This window comes from Choloepus didactylus, chromosome 5 (assembly GCF_015220235.1).
Source record: "Choloepus didactylus isolate mChoDid1 chromosome 5, mChoDid1.pri, whole genome shotgun sequence".
Classification (NCBI taxonomy): Eukaryota; Metazoa; Chordata; class Mammalia; order Pilosa; family Megalonychidae; genus Choloepus; species Choloepus didactylus.
In genome coordinates this window covers 125,407,610-125,426,567 of record NC_051311.1, presented here as the reverse complement: position 1 = coordinate 125,426,567, position 18,958 = coordinate 125,407,610, and the positions used below count along the sequence as shown (strand labels likewise).

General features: G+C 36.2%; 1 protein-coding gene across 9 annotated transcripts in view; it reads left to right on the top strand.

Annotated features, from left to right (window-relative positions):
• CRPPA (CDP-L-ribitol pyrophosphorylase A) overlaps positions 1 to 18,958 on the top strand; it is a 359,365-nt gene that overhangs the window by 113,833 nt on the left and 226,574 nt on the right. For all 9 annotated transcript variants that reach the window (XR_005217022.1, XM_037836829.1, XM_037836827.1 and 6 more), the window contains one exon: positions 10,780 to 10,874. Coding sequence is in view for 8 of the 9 variants with exons in the window: in XM_037836829.1 (XP_037692757.1) it covers positions 10,780 to 10,874 (95 nt within the window). In the remaining variant the exon portion in view is untranslated. The remainder of the gene's footprint in view (positions 1 to 10,779; positions 10,875 to 18,958) is intronic.

Sequence of the window (18,958 nt, the reverse complement as noted above, 5' to 3'; positions counted from 1 at the left end):
GGTTGGTCAAACACCCTGTTACTTTGCTTTTCCTCTGCTTCTTCCTGCTTAAATATTATTATATCAGGTCTTGCATCTTGGTTGGTTTGTTGTCTTCATTTGGCTGTATTTTGGGGGTTATGACCATGCCTTGCAGTCTATTTGTTGGAAATGCTGTTCATGTGTGTTTGATTTTGCTGTCTATCCTGTTTTTATGTGGGAATTCTTGATTAAAAAACTGTGCTGCTTCTGCCTTGGCCACTTTTCTAGAATTCCTTTTTCTTCTATTTTAAATCAAATTATTTTTGAAGTATTTGTATTGACTAAGAATTGAGGTCTTTCTATTAAGAACTTTCTCTTAACATCTTCTTAACCAAAAGGGGGATGCGAAATGAAACAAAGTTTCAGTGGCTGAGAGATTTCAAATGGAGTCGAGAGGTCACTCTGGTGGACATTCTTACACACTATATAGATAACACTTTTTGGGTTTTAATATATTGGAATAGCTAGAAGTAAATACCTGAAACTATCAAACTGTAACCCAGTAGTTTGGACTCTTGAAGACGATTGTTTAATAATGTAGCTTACAAGGGGTGACAGTGTGATTGTGAAAACCTTGTGGCTCGCACTCCCTTTATCCAGTATATGGATGGATGAGTAGAAAAATGGGGGCAAAAACTAAATGAAAAATAGGGTAGGTTAGGGGAGAATGGTTTGTGTGTTCTTTTTTACTTTTATTTTTTATCCTTATTCTTATTCTTTCTGGTGTAAGAAAAATGTTCAAAAATAGATTGGAGTGATGAATGCACAACTATATGATGGTACTGTGAACAGATGATTGTACACTATGGATAATTGTATGGCATGTGAATATATCTCAATAAAACTGAATTTAATTAAGAAAAACTTCTTCTTAATCATATATCATCCTCAAATACAGAATTGGTTATGTTCTTCTTACTTCCATATGAAAACAAGTAAATGTATATGTATGTATCTCTATATATTATCAAATGGAGTAAAGGAGAAAATGTGTGTATGTGTGTTGCATTAAGGTTCAGAAAAATATGATTCTCAAGTTTTGCTAAAGTCTAGTAAACCTAGATGTATATCATATTGAAGACAGTTTTTAAGACAGATCTTACTCATAACTTTTTTCCCTTAGAGATTGCAGATTTAAGAGAAATATTTTAGCTTGGCTTTTTGGTAGTTATGCTTCTGTTTTTATACTTAAAATTATTTAGTTTGAATGAAAAGTGGCTGCATAATTTTATTCCTTTCTCTAAAAATGGCTTTTCTGATATAATTTCTAAGTCTCTCTGAATATTTAGTTTCTTCTTTATATTCAGGCTTTAAAAAATACTATTCTGCAACCTGTTTTAGAGAATGAGACAGTCTTTTTAATTTAACAATATTAATATTTATTCTACAAACTAAAGTCTAGGAATGTGTTTTATTCATGACTCTAGGATAGAGACTAGAAAACAGTAGTGTTTAACATAAACGTGTTGGTGTCCTGAGCTAAAGCTTGGGAGTGGAGTTGTGAAATTGTAAGTTGAGAGGTTTAGGAATTTGTGACCTTGTGAGAGAGAAAGACAAGTAAATTATATAATACTATGTAAAAATTATGATAAAAATTAATTCAATGTGTAGAACACTGTTAAAGGAAAAAATAATGGTTTACGATGCTTAGTTCACACAGATGTAGTTTAGAAAGCCCAGATTTACAAATCATGATTGTGTGACCTTGGCCAATTTACTTAACCTCTGTGAGACCCTGCTCATTTATAAAATGGTTAGAATAATCCTTATTCCTTGATTTTTTTGTGGTTTTTAGGTAAAATAATGTATGAGTGTCTATTCCAGTGAACAGCAAAGATGATACTAAAAAAGGCTTAACTAACTGTAAAAAGACTTACTTAACTGTAACCCATAACATTCTTTGAAATTACCTATATAACTACTTGTTAAATTGTACTTTGATAGTTATCACCTTTTTGTATATATATTATATTTCACAATAGGAAAATAACTGAAATTGTGGAAATGTAACCCTTAATATTCTCTGAAATTTGCTGACTAGTTGTTAATTTGTATTTTGAAAGTTATCACTGTTATGTATATATGTTATATTTCACAATAAAAAATGTATTGAAAAAAAAGACTTAACTAACAAGGCTTGAGTACTGAATAATCAGAGTAAATTCACTGACTATCAGAATGGTTGCAGGCTGTAAGGAGCTGGCATGGCTCTATTGGTGCTTACTACCTGAGCATCAGCCCTGTGACCGATCTTATTAGGGAGTCAGTACATGTAGACTTTTTTCCTTTTCTGAAACTCCACACTGGAGGGTCTTTCCCCAGGATCAGTCAAACTCAGTAGTGTACTGATCGGGCCTGGATGTAAGGAGAACACTGGGTATGTGCATATGTATGGGTGATAGAACTGATAAACAGTTCTGATACATAAAGTATCAGAACTAGATAAAGTATCAGAACTAGAGGTTTGCAGATGTGCAGTGTATTATACCTTAAAAAATGTTACCTCCCTGATTTTCTCTCCCACACCCATAAAAATATGCCTAAAACACTGCCCTATTTTCATTAAAGTAGATGATGCTTAAGGGGAACCTTATTTGAGAATTGGACTAAGAAGAAAAATGGCATTGCAGGCCGGGGGAACATGTACATTAGCCCAAAGTCGATGATGTGTTCAGGGAAACTGTAGGTAGTGTGGTCTGGATGAAGAGTAAGGTGTGAGGCCCAGGGTTTTGGTGATCATATGTTGCCTCATGTAGCATAAAAGAAGTTGGGAATCCTGTGAAGAATACTTTTAGACGTTTGCTTAGTAAAATAAAATCAAGTTGCACATTATTTCTTATTGGCCTATTTATTATCTACAGTTGTACATATAACTTGACTGCTTAGAAATTCTCAGGCATGGAGATGAGGTATTAACTGAAAATTTTAGACTTAATTAATAATTATAGCTTTTTTTTTTTTTAATCTTGTAGACTTCAAGTCATGTTCCATTTGGATTTTCTCTCCATCAAGTCACATTGAAATATGTGGCATTTAGATGCTATATATGAATGAAGAATTACTCAGTGTAAATTAGAGAGGATAAGTTAAAATGCTTTATTAGTGGGGGAAACCCTATTGATTTAGACATCAAGATATTTCCTTCTGTGCCACAGGTGTTTTTATAGGCCTCTTTTAAAAAAAATTTAAAAATTTGGGTAATGTTAAAACTAAAACTCAGAAGATACTATATTAATATCATGTTGACAGGTCAGGTATTACTTAAAATTGATTCCAATATTTTTCTAATTTTTCCTTAGGTCTTTTTTGGGTGAGGACTAGATTCCGTGTTAAAGTTTTTAGTATTCTGGGAAGTAAAATGATTTTATGGTCTTCTCAGTGTTGTTTTTGTTTTTGACCTCTAAAAATTTCTAAGAAGTGCTTTATTAATAGAGTGGCAGATTAAGAATTCTAAAGTCTTCCATTTTTGTTTTGATTTCAACATTATCTTCAAGGAAGTTATTAAATACTTTGTTTACTTTGAAAAAATGATTGTGACTAATCATATTATCTTTGAAAAGAGTTTTGTTCTTCATGGAAAAAATGGATTTGAAATATGGTATATATTCTCCTCCCTTGCCACTGTAAGTTGTAATATATGTTAGTCAGGGTTCTCCAGAGAAACAGAATGGACAGGGTATATGAGATATATTACAAGAATTGTCTAATGTGACCATAGGGTCTGGCAAGTCTGCATTTCATAGGGAAGGCTGCAAGCTTTTGGAAACTCCAACAAAAGGTGAAGTTGAATTCCCCAGTGGAAACAGGCTATCTGAAATAGAGGCCAAAATTTTCCTTTCTGGCTTCTAAAATTCTCAGTTTTGGCTTTTAAGACCTCCAGCTGATTGGATGAGGAGACTCCCCACATTGCTGAGGGCAGTTTCCTTTGTTTAGTGTAGATGCAACCAGCAGTGGATACAATCTACCGATAATACGTGCAACTCCAACTTTAAAATACCACTGAGGTACAGTCAGGCCTGTGATTGGTTGACCAAACAACTGGACACCACAACCTAGCCAAGTTGACACATGAAATTGTCCATCACAGGGGTATTAGTATAACTGTGGGATTGAGGATGTTCAATTTATTTGAACCCTGCTCCTATAGTTTCATTCTGTCCTATTCTGGACTTCCAGGTACCAGTGCATGGCACAAGTATAGTCATTGCTACTGTCTCTTTTGATGAATATCTTTGGTAAATTAACATTCCCAATTCAATTTCGAAGCAGAAAGATCAGTAGATTGTTAGTGCTTGCTTGTGGAATTATTAATAGTGTGTTAATAACGTAAGATACTTCAGCATAGACCCAGAGGACAGACTAAAATATAAGTAATCATAGAACCAGAGAATATATATTTTTGTTTTAGAGGAATTCAAGGATGAAAACATAAGACTGTTACTCAAGATGTGTAATCCATTATTATACATGACAACTACGTATTTGGTGAAGCTTTGAAATTTGCAAAGAAGGCTTAGTGTATGAAGTGGATATGGATTGTTTACCAAATCCTGAAATATTAAGACCATGAGGAACAATTGAAGTTGGAGGTGGTTAGTCAGGTTCTCCAGGGAAACAAAACTGACAGGATGGATATAAATATTTACTATTTATATAGTAAATATAGTATATATATGTAAGTATTATGGGATTTATTATAGGAATTAGCTTATGCCACCAAGGGCACTGGCAGATCTGAATTCTTTAGGGCAGGCTGCAAGTTGGGAACTCCAATGAAGGTCTTGATTAATTCTCCTGGAGAAGTTGGCTGTCTGAAACAGAAATAATTCTCCTTTTCTGACTGCTGAAATTTTTATTTCTCCCTCGAAGGCCTTTAACTGATTGGATGAGACTTCCCTCATTGCTGAAGGCTATCTGTTTTGCTGGTTGTAGACATAATCAGCCATAGATGCAATTACCTGACTAATAATATAAGTCCATGAAATACCCTCGCAGTAACAATCAGGTCAGTATTTGTTTGACCACACAACTGGGCACCATAACCTAGCCAGGTTGACACATGAACTTACCCATGACAGATGGAGTATTAATTTGAGCTGAAAAAAGGAAACTTAATTTCTATTCTTGTCTAGTATATCTGACCACTATCACAACAATAATGATTCTGCCAAAATGCCAGGCACCATACACAACTTCACACGTATTAACTCATTTAACACTCATTAAAATCCCATAATATAGGGTCTTTTATTGTTTCCATATCTCCTGCCTTTCTTTTAGAAATATTTATAAACTCCTTACAGAAAATTTGACTTTGCATAGAAATTGATCTTCTCTCCTCTCATTTCACACGAGTCTTGGATACACTACTTGTAGCATTTGTTCAGATAATAAATTGAATTTGTAAAAGATTTAAAGGTTAATTTGCTTCAGTTATTTAACAAATATTGAATGTCTGTGAAGTTCCTTATCTCTGTTTTTGATAAATATAGATTGTATTTACTTTTCTTACAGTGTCTTTACAATATTAGGCGAGGCATGGAAAAACTGCAAAACCCTGATAAACCTTGCAGATGGGAGTAGCAGTTGGGTGGTTTTGGGTTTCTTTAATAATTTTACACCAGAAATATTGAATGTCCTGACTGTGCAGTGGGTGACTCACTACCTCCTTCTCACTAGACTCACCATCTTCCAACTACCAGGGTAGGAAGAGAGTGTGAAAACTGCAAAATTATCCCAAAAGAGTTACAAAATTTGGGGGAAATTAACCAGTTATTGTAGGCAACTTTTGTTTTTGAAGGGAAACCTTTTGTAATTTCCACATTATGGAACATGAGTGCAGTTACTAAGCAGAGGTTTTCAAACCAGTTGTTTCCAAAATAACCGCTTTTGAAGCTTCACAGAAATATGGACTAGTGTTTTGTTGGGTGGATTCTAGGCATATTTTCTTGAAAATTTAAAAGCTGTTAGAAGAAACACTTTTCATGCAGTTTAGAATCTCACAGCTTTTTTGAGTGATACAAGCATCAGGCAGCAACCCATTCAGAAAGTAGAACGGTATTCCACTGAGGGGGTGTACGGGAGGAGCTTATATAGGGCAAATGTGGAAGCAAGTGAGGAAATGTTGTGACTGGCTGACGTTATGTTTCTGGGTCTTATAAAACGGGGAGCAGATATATATTGATATATATATTAAAATGTAGTATACTTGTCCATTTAGATAAGCTGTCTGTGCTGGACTGTAATTAGTTTTACCACCAGGGTTGCTTATCAGCAACTCTGTAGGATGTGTTCCATTTCCTCAGAAAGCCTCTGCAAGATCAATTGGTTTTGTCTTCTGGAAAAGCCCTCCTCAGAAAGGGGCCTTCTCCTGGCAATGCCCAGTGCAGGTGGACATTTTATTTTACCCAACAGAAGAACTGACATCAATCTTACCCACTGTTTCCAAGAATAGGAAAAGAGAGAGCACTTGCGAAGTCGTTGTCTCAGGACAGGATAACCATTTAGTGAAAACCTGACAAGGAACTTGTTAGAAAGTAGACTTACAGACTGATTTTTCTCATGAACATAGAGCCATAATTCGAAATTTTACATTATCAGATAAGAGAATCATGGGTTGGAAGTAAGGAAATAAAACTTTATTATTCATAATCACCATGATTGTGTATATAGAGAATTAGAAATAATCTATAAACTATTAGAATTTATAAGTGAATTTTGTAAGTGAATATAACATCAGCATATAAAATTATATTTTTGTGTATTAACCACAAATAAATGAAACTAAAAATATCAATTAACAGTAGCATCAAAAACCAAATACATAGGTATAAATCTAAAGAAAACTGTAGGAGGACTCTACACTGAAGACTACAAAATGTTATTGAGAGAAATTAAGAAATTTCAAATGGGGGATAATAAATGAGGCTTGATAATTTCCCCCAAAATGCAGCAGATATTTTTTGGTTGTGTGGAAATTAATTATTAAATTTGCATGACATTGCAGAGATTCATAAGCAAAATAGTTTTCTATTTAGAATACCTAAAATGGCATAAGAAAAATGCCAATCAGATTTCGAATTGCTTCATTTTATTTATATTCCATTTTTGGAGGATGGTAGTAATGTGTCTGTTATGATTTATCTTACTACCATTGATTTACATTGTGTTGAGCCTGGGATTATATAAAGAAGGATTTCTGATGAAACAATAAAGGGGAAATCCACTAATATATTGTGTTTTTTTTTTAAAATATGTTAATTTTATGTATTATTTTATAAAAATGCCAAAATGATTGTGGTGCCGTCATATTAATTATTGTTGTTTAGTAAATTGTATTGTATTTACACATTAAAATTTTTAACCATTATAATTTATTATTTTGTGAGAAACATTTAGAAAACTAAATGGGGTTTTGTGAGGATATTACAAGCCCAAATTTCTCTAAATATTTAATTCCACTGACATAAATTGGGATTAGCTTCATTCTCAAAAGCCATGCTTGTATGATGCTTTTCATCTGATGCAAAGCACTCTTGTATGCAAGACAGCAAGGCATCCCTATGATATCACCCACTGAGTGTAACACTTTATCGTTCATTACTGGATCATTTCATCGCTTTCAAGTAATTCTCTTGTCTCTTGGTGACACTGTATTCATGCCCATACTTTCCCAACCTTAATACATTTTAAGATTTAGTTCCTTTTTCTTATCCTTCTTAATTAATTCTAAAGTGCCTCTCCACCCCTGAGTGACTCACTTTTAAGGAGTGAACTCCTAGCTCATTTTTTTTTTTTATGATATAAAATTTTATTTTTAAAAAAGTTGCAAGCAAGAAGAAATGCTCTTGGCCTTGGCTATATTCAGGGTCCTATAGTTCTTTTAAAGTACAGTATTATGATGCTTTAAAATAAGATTCTACATTATCTTATGCCTAGTAATACTGATATTTATTACTTTCAACTGCCTCATAACTGTTGATTTTATGATTGGAGTAGATGGAGTATAATATGATAAGGAATTTTTAAAATGACAGCATCAATGTAATAATACATGGTTTAAAATCTTCAAAAGTAAGATAGTTATAATCAGTTGTCCTCCATTAGTCGTTTGAAATTAGTCTTATATAATTAGCTTGACCATATGACTGATCTGCCTTGGGCAATTCTGTTACGTCTTTTGTCCTGGCATTAATTGTTACCAGTGTACCCTTTCACTCTCAAAGCCCTGGTGAGCTGTTGTTTCTCTATGTAATCAACTGAAGAATAGTTATGTTGAACACTTTTCAACATGACTCATTTTTATAATGAACTTTAGCTGATTTTGTCAATCAGTTTATATCTCTCACCATTATGATGTTGCATTAGCACTTATTATCTGGGCCATTTGTTTGTGTTCTCAATTATAGTTAACTTTCTTAGAATTATATAACCTAGACTTACAGACTTTTTTAGAGTTGGTAAAAACCTTACAGATGAATGGAGTCCTAAAGAAGTTAAATGTTTTTAAGATAATGTAGTTAGCTGTAGCAGACCTGTGTCTAGAATGGAGACATCCTCTCAATCCATTTGAACCGCTTTGCTTACATATATTTAGTTTTCTTGAAGAATTTGAAAGGTACAAGAAAGTGAAGAATATGTTACATTCTTTTATAGCAATTACTACAATGTAGTCAGTATAGTAAAAAAGGTTTCAGCTTTGGAAAGTCCTGGGTTTAAATCTCTTGTAAGTAAAAATAGGAATGATGATACTTAATTAACAATGCATATTTATTTTGAAGTATTAAATAGGATAATGAATATGAAAGCATTAGGAACTTTCATATGAAAATACTTGCTGTGTGATAAATGCTAGATATCTTTTTCATTTCTTCCTTTCATTCTAGTGCTGTAGTTTAGCTGTGTTTTTTATGAACCTAATTTCCTTGGATTTGAATCCTTTTTCTACCACTCATAACCCTGTAATCTTGGGCAAGTTACTTCCTTTCTCTTAAGTCATGATTCCTGAATCTGTTGCATAGATTCAGAGTAATATTGTTCTTGCATGGCTGTCCTGAGTGTTAGCATTAATATAGCCCCTGGGGCATCTAATATACTTGGTAAGTGGGAAGTAGTTAGTAATAGTAGTATTAATTCATATTGTTATTATTTGGAATAATCTGTCCTCCCCATCTTTGCTTGGAAGAATCATTAATTATTGCTAGATCAGTGGTTATATAGAGCAGGTTACATAGAGTTATCTGTGTAAAAAAGCAGCTGGATCAAAAATTAAACTAACTTTTGATTTGGGACTCCTATTTAAAAAGACTTTATTTTCTTTATCCATGACATAATACCATGAAATGTTATCTTTATTTGGCAGTTATATGGGCATTTCTTTTTCTTTTTCTTCTTTTTTTCTGAGATGACCAAGATGCTATGGTTTTACTTTCTTTACTAAACTTAGGTAATGGTCCCATATTTGATAAAAGACAGACTAGGGTTAAATGGGTTTTCCAGACTCATATAATATCTGTATAAGGAATTAGAACAGACAAATCACAGAACATGAAATATAAGTAAAAGGCTTAGGAACCTATAAAAAATAGCGAACCTCAAGAATAATCTAATCACTTAAACAACAGTAAGATACCTTTTTGGATGAGGAAGCCATCAATTTGGCAAAGATACCTATTTTTGAATCGTAGAATCAATAAAAATTGTGAGATGAGTACATGGATACTCTGGTAAAAATATGAACTGGTTCCCCAGCTCTTGTAAGAATCTAAATAAAGAAAGAATCTAATATGTGACTTAGTATTTCTACCTGGCCTTTGATTTCAGAAGATGATCAACAATGCAGAAAAAGACTTATTACTACATTGCTTTATGCTGGTGAAAAACTAAAAACAAGCTGAATGATGTATTGTAAATTTTACTACCATAATAATCTGAAATATTATCGGACTTTAAAATCATGTCTTCAAAATTTTTAATGGGAAAATGCTTATAATACAATACTGAGTGATTTTTAAAAAAGTGGTCTTCAAGGAGTATATGAAATAATATATATGGACTTTTCTTACTACCTCAGATTTGTCCACTGTAATGGAGAACTGCACATCTTTTGGGAAGTTGCATCCAGGGTTTCCAGAAGTGACTATCACTATGTCACACAGCTTATATTTTTAAAAGTGAACAATCTTTAATGAGCCTTTTGAATTTGAAGAAAATCCATTTAGCTTATTTCACTGTGGTAATAGTCTATCAAGCAGAAAATTAATTGTATTGAACTGATTAAATTTAGAAGAATGCCAAGGAAAATACTGTACTTAACTAGAACATAAGGTGGCACAGAGAGTTTGCCCACAGGAGATATCCTGTTGTCGAAAAGAAGAATCTGCCTAGAGATGGGATTCTAGGAGACTTCTTATAAATGTGGAAGCATTGAATTGGTAAGCCAAATAGTTGTCACCTCAGTTACTTCCTTTCCAATGTATCCAATGTATCCTAAGATCTCTTATTTCTATTAGTTGCTCAATGGCCAGGTTACCCATTCACAAAATGTTTAATACATAGATTTATTGATTTGGGTGGTAAAAAGAGGCAGGGACATCCCAGGGAGCAATCTAGGCTACTCTACTTGGCCTGAAGCCAAGCTCTCTCTGTTCCTGTTCAACAGCTCTGAACAGCAGGTGAGTGCAGGTTTTAGCATACTAGGGTTTTGTTCTTTGTTCTGTTTGAAATTTAAAATTCTTATTTTTTTTCTTTTTATCTCAGAAAGGATTTCACAACAGATCTGTGTAGTTATGGTCACAAAAAAAGATGAAGAACTTACAGGTCTTCTTGAAGAAATGCTAACACATGAGATAAATGTAAGTATTCAAAGACTGAATGCTGAATTCTATAAACTTTGATTGTCACAGATTTTTATAGTATAAAGACATCTTCCTTTAGAAGGCAGAAATAGTTCTTTAAATCTAATTTTTTAAAAATCACTTTGACTTGATGAAATCCTTTGGTTTCCAAACACCTATGAATTGAAATATACTTCAACCCCTTTTCCATTTCTCTTCTGTTTTTATTTTTTTTTATTTTTTTATTTTTTGTTTTCTTCATTTCTTCTTCTGTTTTTTTCCCACCATCTCCAGTCCAAGTTCTATATCTCCTTTAAGATTTAGAGTCAGCCTTACTTTCTTCCCTCCCACCATTGGCATTTTTTATTGGCATGTGTTAAGAGTACAAAATAGTAATAGATCTAGAGGGATGGAAAAGGAGATGGGGCCTGGCTCCCTCCCCTTGAGTGAGGGTCCTGTAACCAGGCCCCTGGGGAGGGAGCAGTGGACTGTGGCTACTCTGGGCCCAGAATGCTCTGAAAAATAAGCTCCCAGGCTGGAGGGCTCCTCACCACACAGGGAGGAAGAGAGTAACACCCTGGAAAGGGAATGGGCCACACCCTGCCCCTAGCTGTGTAGTTCCTGTCCATCGTTCATTTAGACCCTTGAAAAGGAAGGCTTCACAGCTCAGAGTAGTGGTATTAGGGTACTGGGCTAAACCTACCTCTCCTCATGCCTCAGTTTCTCTTCTCCCAGTGATTAGTCAGGTTAGACCACAAGGCCCTGTTAGTGGCCCAGCCCAAGCCAAAGTGAGCAGTCCTCATAATATTTTAGCCACATTTGTGGGCTGCAGACCCACAGAGGCTGCTGGGATCACTGTGGGCTGGTCCTAGCCAAAAAGGCCATTTTTAGACTCATGAAAATCAGCTCAAGATGCAGGACATTGTAGCTACCACCCCTGAGACATGCACTCCTTAAACTAAGACTGGCATTTGTCTTTAAAGCCATAGTGCCCAGCCCATGCTAAAGTTTATTGAATGGATGAAGAAAAGAGAGAGATTGAGGGAGGGAGGGAGAGAGAGAGGGAAGAAGAGGGGGGCATGGTGGCAAAAGACAGGGCGATCATGTTATTAAAGAGGTAAATACATGCTCCTTTTTCCCCCCTATTTTGAATTGAGCAAATTCCAAGCTAAATTTATCTCTAATATTAGGGTTAAGGAATTAGAAGAAGCAGTAATAAGTGTGAGGGGTTCTGTAGGAATTATTCACAACTCTTTTACCACCAAGGTCCGTTATTATTTTAGTTTTATATGACTTCATGTTTTGAAATATTTTGTTTGCCCAACTGATTTTATTAAATTCTAATTAATTTTCTTGTTTATATTAAAACATGTAACTGCCATTCAGAACTTATGATCGATATATGATGACTTGTGAACAACATACATGATATAATTCTAGACAAAAGCAGAAGGAAAATGTTCATTTAGTTAGCTGTGTAATTTTAATATGATGACACAGTAGGAAAGAGAACAGGTTCTGATATCAGGCTGTCTGGATTTGGATGTTGCCTTTTTTTGCCTAATTTTCTTATCTGTAAATTGAAAATGTTAGTAATGTCTACATTGTAGAGTTGTTGGGAGGGTTGACTAAAATAATACAGTTAAAATGCTTAAAAATCACCTGGCATGTAGTAAGTTTTCAGTGAATATGAATTATAATAATTAAACTTTCTATGATAAGTTGAGATGGGTGGTGTGGTGTAATATATTAGGTAGTAGATACCACTAGTACCCAAACTTCAATGCTGTATTGGATACAAGAACTGTTTCCTGAAATATGTAAAAAGATGGAGCCGTAGTCTCTGGGATAAGGTCATAGACTCTAAGATTTTTAGCAAGTTCCATTAGGTTGATTTTGATGGCAGTTCGTACCAAATTCCACCAGTAGCATTTGGCGCAACAGTTCAAAGCTGGAAAGATCATAGCCATCTCAGCTGTCTCTTACACAAAATATTATACTATAATCTATTCTGTATTTCTTTTATCCATCGACCTTCTAGGCATTTCCCCTCCATCATTGGAAATTTTAGCTCTTTCTCAACTTTCTATCTCAAATCTACTTGTTAAGAATCTCCCCCTAAGTCCTGAGTCCCAATCTCACTCCTGCATCTGGCAGAATATTTAAGTGGAGGCAACTTCCCCTGCCTGACCCACTGATGCACCCCTCTGCCTCAGAAATAGCCTTCTAACCTTAAATAGTCTTATTCATGCCTTATTTATTCATGTAGGTGCCTAGACGAGAGGATACTGAAACAGTGTTCCTGGGACTTTGGCTCTCAACCAACTCTAGGTTTAGAGAGCTGGTTTCTTTACTATTGCTGAGCACTCAGCTGTTGGATCCTGTGTGACTAAGTCTTGATTGGTCTTTCCATAATTTGACAGATCCTGCAAGGAGTCTGTTTGGGTATAATTATTCACTTATTATTGCTTCTTTTCCTGTATCTTTTAAATGATGAAATGATGTGGAATTTAGGGGTGTATTCAAGGGTACATTCCTGGCCCATCTCTGCCCTCATCTTCAGGGTTGTATTGCTCACGTGTTATATATTAGTCATCTTGGCCCCTCATTTCCTTGTCCTTCTCATTTACTGTGGCCTTTATTTTTCAGTGTGCTTCATCTATCCATGTATTGGGTCTAGTTTGGATCTTTTTTTTTTTTAATTGTGGTTGTTCACATACCATACAATTATCCAAAGATCCAAAGTGTACAATCAGTTGCCCCTGGTACTGTCATACAGCTGTGCAACCATCACCACAATTAATTTTTTTTTCAATTTTTAGAACATTTTCATTACTCCAGAAAAGAAATAAAGACCAAAAAAAAAAAAAAAAAGGAAACTCAAATCTTCCTGTTCTAGTTTGCTAATGCTGCTGGAATGCAAAACACCAGAAATGGATTGGCTTTTAGAAAGGGGGTTTATTTGGTTACACAGTTACAGTCTTAAGGCCATAAAGTGTCCAAGGTAACACATCAGTCGGGTACCTTCACTGGAAGATGGCCAATGGCGTCTGGAAAACGTCTGTTAGCTGGGAAGGCATGTGGCTGGCGTCTGCTCTAAGTTCTGGTTTCAAAATGGCTTTCTCGGAGAGAACCTAAGATGACAGCTAGGTGAGACAGGGCAAAAAAACACCTCCGTGAAATATACTAGATGAAAACCAGAAGGTGACCCAGAATACCGGTTTCAGTGATGCACCAGCTGGACAAGGTCTGCTAGAACCACAGGGGCTGTACACTTGGTGAAACCGGGAGTCTGCATTCTGAAACTAGTGAATCAGCCGGCTGAAAGACCCGCGGCCGTGCTGTGCTGTGGGGAAGCTGGGGGTTGGTGTTTGGAGGCGGACTGGTTCTTTAAAAAAAAAAAAAAAAGGAAAAAACCCAGGAGCGGCTGCAGTTGCGACGGTGGGAACCAGCAGGAGCAGGCTGACCTGGCCTCTCAGTGTCTGGTGTGGAGGATAGCCCGCTGCAGACTCCCCCAGGGCCAGGGGAGTGGAGGGAAGAGCCGGAAGGAGAAAGAAACCCTGCTGCTTGCAGCTGGCTCCCTGGTGGGCTGGAGACACTCCTGCCTGGGGCCGTGCTGCCCAGAGCCGTACCAGTTGTCCCGGAGTTGGGAAGGAGAAACTGTGTGAGGAGAGGGGGGGTGTTGAGACACCCCATTCACCCATCTTTGTATCAGGCTGAGAGCACCCCTGCATGGCCTGGCGGCCTAGGGCTTCCCTTGAGGGACGGCGCGCACTTGTGACGTAGCACAGCCTTCCCTCAGCAGAGGTCCTGGAAGATCACACCTGAGAAGGAGGGCCCTCTCGGAAGACCCAGGGATGCTACATCAATGCTGGTGATTTGTGAGTCAGCGACAGAGAGGGTCTGGGGCAGAACTGAAATGAAGGCTTAGACTCTTGCAGTGGCCTTGAATCTCCAGGAACACCTGAGGGGTTTGAATATTAAAGCTGCCCTGCCTTCCTGGCCACCCGGACACACGCCCCACATTCAGGGCAGACGGCTCCAGCAACACACCCAAACTGAGTTCACCAACTGAACCCCACAAGAATCGTTTCCCCACACACCATGAGGAGAACTGACTTGAGGGGTATAGGTGACTCGCAGACGCCATCTGCTGGTTGGTTAGAGAAAGTGTACGCCACCAACTTGTATTTCTGAAAAATTAGGTTGGTATTTTTTTTTACAACTTGAAAGAACACTATCAAGCAAAGCAAATGCCAAGAGGCCAAAAACAACAGAAAATCTTAATGCATATGATAAAACCAGATGATATGAAGAACCCAATCCCAAACACCCAAATCAGAATATCAGAAGAGACACAGTACTTGGCACAATTAATCAAAGAACTACAATCAAGGAATGAAAACATGGCAAAGGATATAAAGGACATGAAGAAGACCATGGCACAGGATATAAGGGACGTAAAGAAGACCCTAGAAGAGCATAAAGAAGACATTACAAGAGTAAATAAAAAAATAGAAGATCTTATGGAAATAAAAGAAACTGTTGGCCAAATTACAAAGACTCTGGATACTCATAATACAAGATTAGAGGAAGCTGAACAACAACTCAGTGTCCTAGAAGTCCACAGAACAGAAAGTGAAAGAACAAAAGAAAGAATGGAGAAAAAAATCGAAAAAATTGAAAAGGATCTCAGGGATACGATAGATAAAATAAAACGTCCAGACTTAAGACTCATTGGTGTCCCAGAAGGGGAAGAGAAGGGTAAAGTTCTAGAAAGAGTATTCAAAGAAATTGTTGGGGAAAACTTCCCCAACCTTCTACACAATATAAATACACAAAGCATAAATGCCCAGCGAACTCCAAATAGAATAAATCCAAATAAACCTGCTGCGAGACATACTCTGATCAGACTGTCAAATACTGAAGAGAAGGAGCAAGTTCTGAAAGCAGCAAGAGAAAAGCAATTCACCACATACAAAGGAAACAACATAAGACTAAGTAGTGACTACTCAGCGGCCACCATGGAGGCGAGAAGGCAGTGGCATGACATATTTAAAATTCTGAGAGAGAAAAATTTCCAACCAAGAATACTTTATCCAGAAAAACTCTCCTTCAAATTTGAGGAAGAGCTTAAATTTTTCACAGACAAACAAATGCTGAGAGACTTTGCCAATAAAAGACCTGCCCTACTTCAGCTACTAAAGGGAGCCCTACCGACAGAGAAACAAAGAAAGGAGAAAGAGAAATAGAGAATTTTAACAGACATATATAGAACCTTACATCCCAAATCACCAGGACACTCATTTTTTTCTAGTGATCACAGATCTTTCTCCAGAATGGACCATATGCTGGGACATAAAACAAGCCTCAAGAAATTAAAAAAAAAAAAATTGAATATATTCAAAGCACATTCTCTGACCACAATGGAATACAAATAGAAGTCAATAATTTTTGAATTATAACTCCACTATTTACTTCCTACATGATATAACATACACAAACTCTAATGACAAATCAGTGGTTTTGAACTCAATGTAAATTATGTAATTTTTGACAAGAACTATATAAAGGTGGGGGAATGGAGGAGTATAGGAACATAGTTTATGTGACCAATTGAAGTGAAGGTGGTATCAAAGAAAAATGAGATTGTTATGGATTTACGAGTTTAATTTTAAGCCCCACAGTAAACACAAAGAAATTATTAGAGAATATGACCATAGAGATGAAAAGTAGAGTATGGTGTCGGCAGTTGATTGTATACCATGGATGATTGTATGGTATGTGAATGTATTTCAATAAAACTGAATTTAATTAAAAAAAATAAAAAGTAGAGTATGGGTTAAAAGAAATGGGAGAAGGGGCAATGGGGAGTTAAGAAATGAATGTAGGGTTGCTGTTTGAGGTGAAGGGGAATTTCTAGTAATGGATGGTGGGAAAGAGATAGCATTACAACATTCTAAATGTGACTAATCCCACTAATGGAATGCTAGGGAGGGGGTGGAATGGGAAGATTTAGGCTGTATATATGTTTCCACAATTGAGGGAAAAGAAAAAAAAAAAAAAGAGACAGTCTAAATAGATGACAATTGAATGCCAAGGATGACCCTGGATGGGATCGGAGGATGAAGAACAGGAGGCTCAAAGGGACACAGTTGAGACATAAGGGGAAAAAAAAAAAAAGGAAATATTGAATGTAAGCTTTGTATCAATGTTGAATCTCTTATACACCTTAGCTGCGTTTAATGGGATTGCATAAAAGAATGTCCTTGTTCATGGGAATTGTATATGTGAATTATAGTGTTCAAGGATGTGTGCAGCTTGTTCTCATATATTCAGAAGACAGAGCAATAGATGATGGATAATAGATAGGGAGGGAAAGAAATAGCGGTGTGACAGCATGTTAAAGTTGGTGTATTGGGGTATCAGGGGAGGGGGGTCAGGGGATGCTGGAGTTTTGTGTATGGGGTTTGTATTGTTTTTGCAACTAACTGTTTCTATAACTTTGAATTTATTTCAAAATAAAATTGAAAAAAAAATGGTTTTCTGCCAGGATGTTCCTCTCTAGGCTTTAGCTCCTCAAAAATGTAACTCTCAGTTGCTCTTGGGGCGTTTGCCCTCTCTTAGCTTCTCTGGAGCAAAAGTCTGCTTTCAAAGGCCGTCTCCAAAATGTCTCGTAAGCTGAAGCGCCTCTCTTAGTTTCAGTGCGTTCTTCAAAGTGTCCCTTTTGGCTGTAGCTCCTCTTCAAAATGTCACTGTCAGCTGCACTTAGTTCCTTCTGTTTGTCAGCTCATTTATATGGCTCCAGTGATTTAATTTAGACCCACTTTCAATGGGTGGGATAACACTTCCATGGAAATTATCCAATTAGAGTCATCACCCACGGTTGGGTGGGGCACATTTCCATGCAAAAAACCTAATGCAAATGTTCCAACTTAATCCCCACTAATGTGTCTGCCACATAAGATTGCATCAAAGAATATGGCTTTTTCTGGGGGACATAATACATTCAAACCAGCACATCTCCCATACCCCTAAATACTCCACCTCCATTGTTGACTCATAGTATTGGTATAGTACATTTGTTACTGTTTGTGAAAGAACATTGAAATACTACTAACTGTAGTATATAGTTTGCAATAGGTATATATTTTTTCCTATATGCCCCTCTATTATTAACTTCTAGTTGTAGTGTCACACATTTGTTCTGTTTCATGGAAGAGATTTCTTATATTTGTACAGTTAATCTTGGACATTGCCCACCCCATGTTCACTGTTTTATACATTCCCAACTTTTAACCTCCAGCTTTCTTTCTGGTGACATACATGACTCTGAGCTTCCCCTTTCCACCACATTCACGCACCATTCAGCATTATTAATTATTCTCACAACGTGCTACCATCACCTCTGTTCATTTCCAAACATTTAAGTTCAACCTAGTTGAACATTCTGCTCATACTAAGCAACCACTCCCCATTCTTTAGCCTCGTTCTATATCTTGGTAACTTATATTTCATGTCTATGAGTTTACATATTATAATTAGTTCATATCAGTGACACCCTGCAATATTTGTCCTAAAGTGTCTGGCTTATTTTACTCAGTATATTGCCCTCAAGTTTTTGTCATCAACACATTTTTTTTTTAAGATGGTTTTGTTCACACCCCATACATTCCATCCTAAGTAAACAATCGATGGTTCCCTGTATAGTCACATATTTATGTGTTCACCACCCTCACCACTATCTATATAGGGACAGCTACATTTCTTCCACAAAGCAGGAGGAAGAGTCAAAGAAGATAGAGAGGCAAAAGAAAAAGAAAAAAGAAAGAGAAACAAACAAACAAGCAAACAAACAAACAAACAAAAAAACCCAACATGACAGCTAGGAAGCAGCAAAAGCAAAGATAACCTTAGATCAAAGTAGAATAAAGAGTCAGACAACACCACCAATGCCAAGAGTCTCACATCCCTCCCCTATGCCCCTCTCTTATGTGCATTTACCTTGGTATATTGCCTTTGTTACATTAAAGGAAGCATAATACACTGATTCTGTTAATTATAGTCTCTAGTTTACATTGATTATATTTTCCCCCCAATAA